Source organism: Lygodium microphyllum, chromosome 6 (assembly GCF_053477565.2).
Source record: "Lygodium microphyllum isolate KBCC chromosome 6, Lygodium_microphyllum_v1.1.10, whole genome shotgun sequence".
Classification (NCBI taxonomy): domain Eukaryota; kingdom Viridiplantae; phylum Streptophyta; class Polypodiopsida; order Schizaeales; family Lygodiaceae; genus Lygodium; species Lygodium microphyllum.
In genome coordinates this window covers 96715992-96721744 of record NC_141140.1, presented here as the reverse complement: position 1 = coordinate 96721744, position 5753 = coordinate 96715992, and the positions used below count along the sequence as shown (strand labels likewise).

Below are 5753 nucleotides of genomic sequence, written 5' to 3'. Positions count from 1 at the left end.
CCCTCAAACTCTAAATAAGATATTGTCTACACCACTTCTTTTAAAAGGTGAATACAATTGCTCCTAGGGTGGCTAAAGAAGAACTAAAATAAGATTTCTCCCTTCATGTCCATGTGGCTCATTTGCATATGTATGGCTAAACCTAGAAGAACTTAGAAGTGACTTAAATTAGTTTCTTTATTCCTTGACTTTATGTTGCCTAAGCATTTTCATATTTCTCAAAAACACTTTCCACCTATTGTTTGAGGGCCAATCCCATAACGCTCACTTGATGGTGTTGTGGGAGCAAAGTAGTAGTAGTTATGTAAAGGCTCATGAATGTGGAATGGAAGTATTTGGCTTTCATAAAGTAATTGAACAAGGGGTACGATTGAAGTGCTTGCATATAGAAGGAATTTTGAGAACCTAGATAAGTGTGTTTCCCTCATTGTCCCCTTGTAATTGAAAAAATGTGCAAAGCTCCAACGAGGTTGGGTTTGGTTGGTGGGTTGGTTCCCCTTCTCTTGGTTTCCACATTTACAAGTTTCAAGGCATAATCTCGATGTTTCTTGGCCTGCCCAATTAGCCTTGCATCCTCATAGAAGCCATGAACTTCATCAAGTGTCTTTGCATATTGGCTCCTAACATCATTGATCATTAAAGATCCCTTGCAAGGTTAAACATAAAGCATTCATATTAATTGACCTTTCTTTTGCATTCATATTAATTGTCATTTCTCTTGGTGGCACCTTCATTATCACCTAAAGATAAGATGTGTTCCTTGTATGCTTATAGGATATTGAAATATTCCTATCTAGTATAATTTACTTCCTGATTATGATAGTCATTGTTCTTTGGCAACAACTAGTACCATAGGATTGTACACATTGGTGTTGGAACACACACATGTTCAATTGGTTCCACTAACTTGGGTAGAAGATCAACTCCACCATCTTTCTCTTTGGCATATTTCACTTATTGATGATCCTTGGAACTAGAGCATTCCTCTAAATTCTCAAAGTAATATGCTTTGATTGCTGGCCATTTTCAAACTAATAAGTAAAGAGAAGCTTGAATAATTGGTCAATACCCTACTCTCTCTCCTCACATTTCTGTAGATTGCATTTCTTGATGCATCAAGCCAATGCTTACCTTACACATTCCCTACTTTATTTTACGCATTCCTTGCTTGGCCAAAGTGATGACCCTTCTTCCCACCATGTCTAACAATGCCAATCCCCCTCCCCACATCTAGAAGCCATTGTCCTTCTTGCATGGGGTCCGATTAATGTCTTCTTGCTCAACTACTTGCAAAATCCTCCTCAAAGAGAAAATAACACTCAATACAATACCATGAGTTTAGATCTTGGAGGTTAATACTAACTACAAAGGAGCAAAAGTATGGGCATGAGAAATTATTTTTCAAGTTGGGTTGCATGTTTGCCATGAGTTTCAAGATCCATTACGATAATTGATTGATAAAGCCTAATCAAATGCATTGCTCACCTTTCTAAACAAAGGCTATTGTAGTAATCTAGAACTAGATAATATGTACTCCACAAGTTATTTGAAAGATATTTCACTTATGAGCACTTTGTATAAGTGCCTTTGCCTTAATTACTATGGACTCATTAGTCCCCTCATGTACTTTAATGAGTAAACATCAAGATGGCTCTATTCATGGTTGCCCTCCTAATAAAAGGCTAGTATGTCATACTTGGAAGAGGAAGGTGGAAGTCCCTTCAAAGGAGAGTGAAATTGCAAGTCTCTCTCCCCACTAAGCAATGATGGTTACATCCTAGTTGAGCATTTGTCTCAAAAATTTCCTTTGGCAAGTTGCTTAAGCCTTTATATTCACACTACTCTATAATGCAAGGGTATGTTTCCTTTGGCAAGTTGCTTAAACCTTTGAATTTGCACTACTCAATAAGGCAAGGGTATCCAGTAAGCATTCCTTCGAATGCAATGGCTCCGCAAGACCAGTTCCACATGCATGTCAAATTGACCTACACACGGGATGACATGAACTTATACTACCCAATCCACTTCCAAGATTGTCACGTGAAGTGGACCCAACCATACTCAATTAGATTATTTTTTGTTTCAAAGAAGCAAGGGTACATGAGCATGTGTAGAGCATTGTCCTCCTATTATCGGTATTCTTTTCTCAAAGAAAACCACTTCACCCGAGTTAATTAGGAGTAATTTTTCAAGGAGTCACCTTGTCCTGATACTACTGCACCAGCAAATGCCCTACTGGCCATGGCTGGTGGCAATGCCCCCCTCTCTCTTAAGAAAGTGCAGGATGAATTGATTATGGCGCCATGTGCAAGATGGATTGACCTGTGCGACGTGCGTCATGGCCCTTGCAGAGGCATATGATAGATACAAGTTGCCGAGTTCTAACTTCTCTTTGACGGTGTGCGCATGCGTGACGATTTACCCTCTACCTTGGACTAAGCGAACCAACCTTTGTCCACACGCACGTCAATGGGTTCACGGTCTCGGAAAGATACGTGCCTGAAGCTAGCAACGATGAATGGAGAACCAGCACACACCTCACATCAAGAAATTAACCCTTCTCCGAGGAAGGCAGGCAGGGAGTTGTTGAGGCCCTCTCTTCGCAGTCCACAGTAAAGCCCCATCCGAATACTTAGGGTATATTATTATCTTGTAGTAGGGTATTATCTAAAGCCATTACAATCAAACGAGACGGCATATCAAACAACTCAGCTATGTTGAAAGGACGGCAGGGATTGGTCCCCGATTCAGGATGTAAGATCATCCATCGCCCACCAATGATGGAGGAGGAATATGAATCAGTCCACGGGATACGTTTCAAGGATTTGAGAGAAGAAAAGGTACTGACAACATGAACAAGAAGTAAAGCAAGGGGTATGGTGCATGAATGAGATCCAACAAACGCTAGACATCAGTCCCCGTCTGATCCCACGGACCCAAGTTAAACTGGACATGTTGAAGTCAACAAGCTTGCAAGATTCAGCAAACTTAATCACGATGGCTTTGCCTGCAATTCGACACGCAACATGCGAGGATCGTAGAGGCTGATGAAGCGCGAGCTGTTCAGAGAGTGCCTAATGCACTCGGCACACACGCGCAGGCTTGGTTTCGAGACTGGTCATCACAAAACTGATAGTATTAAACTGAGCATCAAGGTCGCATAAATTGGAGCAGAGAGAGAGAGAGAAAGAGAGGCTGTGTTTTCTTTGAATAAAGAGGCTGTTATAATCAACAGCAAGAATATACAGATTGTGTGAGGGATTGCAAAGCCTGGACTTGGGCTTGCAAGGAGAGGATATAATGAGCCGCCTCTTGCAGGACAATTGCCTCATCCATGATCTGAGAGGCCCCTGGGATCACATCTCGCAGGCCATTCACTTCTTCCATATCTCCTTTCGTGGCTCCTTCTTCTTCTTCGGCTCTCTCCCTCAGTGCCGCTACCTCCATCGCACGATTCTCTGTTGCCTTACTTCTGCTTAGCCTCCTCACGCTACGGCTACGGCAGGCCCTCCCCAGCCTCTTCTTTATGCTGACCACGGGCCTTAATCTTCCAATGTATCCCCCCTTTGTGCTGCTTCTCGTACCGTTGCTGCCTGATAGATTTCTCCTCCTTGAGAATCTCCTACTTCTTAGAGCGGTTAATCTTCTCTTTGTCATTACATTAAGACTTCTTCGACACTCCGAAGACCATTTCTCTTCCAGAGCTCTGCTCCAGCTCGCATGGCGGCCTGCAGTCCGGCAAAGGGACATATCTGCGGCGAATCTGATGGCCAGGAACCTCTGATGGAAAGTGAGGTGCTGGCCATTTTTTTCCACAGTTAGGAGGGCGGGCAGGAGCCTGCGGAGGTAAGCGCGCTTGAGGGCCTGCCGAGGAGACTGCGGGGGGGAGACATAGGTGTTTTCCAGCATGGTGGCAGCGACCAAGATCACAGAGAGAGAGAGAGAGAGCGAGAGAGAGAGAGAGAAAGAGAGAGCTGTGAGACAAGAAGAAGAAGAAGAAGAAGAAGAAGAAGGGGCAGGGAGGTAGAATGAAGCCAGCAAAAAGGCTTATGCAGCAGGCATCTAGGGACGCGAGAGAGGAAACAACATGTAGCTCGACGGGGCGACCGCACAGACAGTCACAGAGAGAGAGAGAGAGCCCCTACACAAGCCTGAGGCCACCCTGGCCACGGCATAGCATTATAAAGCAACGTATGGTATCCCCCGTTATTAACCTAAATTCGCCACACGCATTTGCCAACACACACACCTTCGATGCCATATTTGTTTTAAGTAAAAACCCTTTTTTAAAATCAAACATATCTCTATGTCTTGCAGCATAAAAGATCCTATTTGTTGTCTTTCCCATTAATTCTTTTATCTTACGGGTCCCTCCTCCACCTAAGGCTAAATACAAAGGTATCTCCCGCCCCAAAATTAGGTTGCCCCCGCTTTGTGCGCGTAATGGCATGTTTTAAGAAGGCAAAAAGATCACTAGAGACAAGCACATGCTACTAGCTAGCTTACCCATTGATTAAAATACTCTCTCACACATTGTATGGCGGTAACAGCCTACAACATTCCATGCATGATTGATGAGGGTGGTAGGGGCGCTAAGGGTAAGGGCTATTCTATATATTAGCCTACTTTCCACCGGTTTGTAAAAGCAAGTATGGTGGGATAAAGAAGATGAGGTCCACCTACCTAACTCAATGCTTCGAGTCACAATGTCATGGACGCCTCATGTGCTTGCACCCTAGCTAGCCCTAGCACATGCGCCCCTTATTGTACTTTTCATGAACCATTCTCCTTTCCACATTCCACACCAAACAAACCAAGGGTCCACTCCCTCGAACAAAAAACAATGTAAAAATTTTTGTGACATGCAGCACACTAAAAATGCAAGGAAGGAAGGTAAGTTGACTCCGCATCCAATTCATCTCTGTATTAACAATTATGTTAAGATCGATATCATGTGCAAGTCACTAATAAAAAAGAAATTTGGAGCATGAGCATCATCGGTTGACTCCAATAAATGTAAAACTAAGGTCTATAAGAGTGTTTGAGGTGTTACAAGCAAGCATATTATGAATCCATATATGACTTCTAAAAAGACTTACAAGTACTAGGAATACCTATTGAATATAAGCATGACTTCCTAAAAATCTTAGAATGGGGTATTGACATAATCATGTTTCAAGTTGTAGATCAAACCAAGGTGGTTTTACCATCATTTCACTAGGTTGCATAGTACAAGACTTGGCACACTAATAGGCAGTCATCCACATATGTGGTACAAGTTAGAAGCACCACAAAGGTGTGGCATAGATCCAAAGGTCCCTCTCTAACAAACAAGTTGCTATCCAATTAACTAATGCCTTATGGACAACTCATTCAAGTTATAGCGCTGACAATGATTTACTTATGAGCCTTCTTCCATACTTTAAGTTTGTTGATAGCAAAAGTGGCATAGTTTTGAAGCTTCACCAAGGTGGAAAAGTTGAATTTTCAAGTGTTGACACATGCTCTAGTACAAAGATGACCTCTTGCAATCCATCCTTAAAACAAGACTATGTTGAAAAGTCAAGCCCAATTCGTATAGGATGGCCATGCTATAACTAGATGATGATTCCACATTTAAGACAATGGCATATTTTTTTGGTGTGAAGGGATATGTCAAAGGTTTTTCATCATACAATATTGTCTCAACTATGTGTACTACAATTGGCCTAGTTATAGGAACAATTGGTCTTCTAGCATTTATAATAGCTATT

The 5753-nt window shown here is 42.4% G+C and overlaps 1 protein-coding gene across 1 annotated transcript; it reads right to left on the bottom strand.

Moving 5' to 3' along the window:
• Nucleotides 1-2939: 2939 nt before the first annotated feature.
• Nucleotides 2940-4137, bottom strand: LOC148034830 (transcription factor IBH1-like 1). The gene has a single exon (XM_087680579.1). It carries the CDS (start codon nt 3907-3909, stop codon nt 3229-3231), a length of 681 nt encoding a protein of 226 aa, XP_087536705.1. The 5' UTR covers nt 3910-4137; the 3' UTR covers nt 2940-3228.
• Nucleotides 4138-5753: the final 1616 nt, after the last annotated feature.

Coding starts and splice junctions, on each gene's coding strand:
- LOC148034830 (XM_087680579.1), bottom strand. CDS start 3,909: ATGCTGGAAAACACCTATGTCTCCCCCCCGCAGTCTCCTCGGCAGGCC.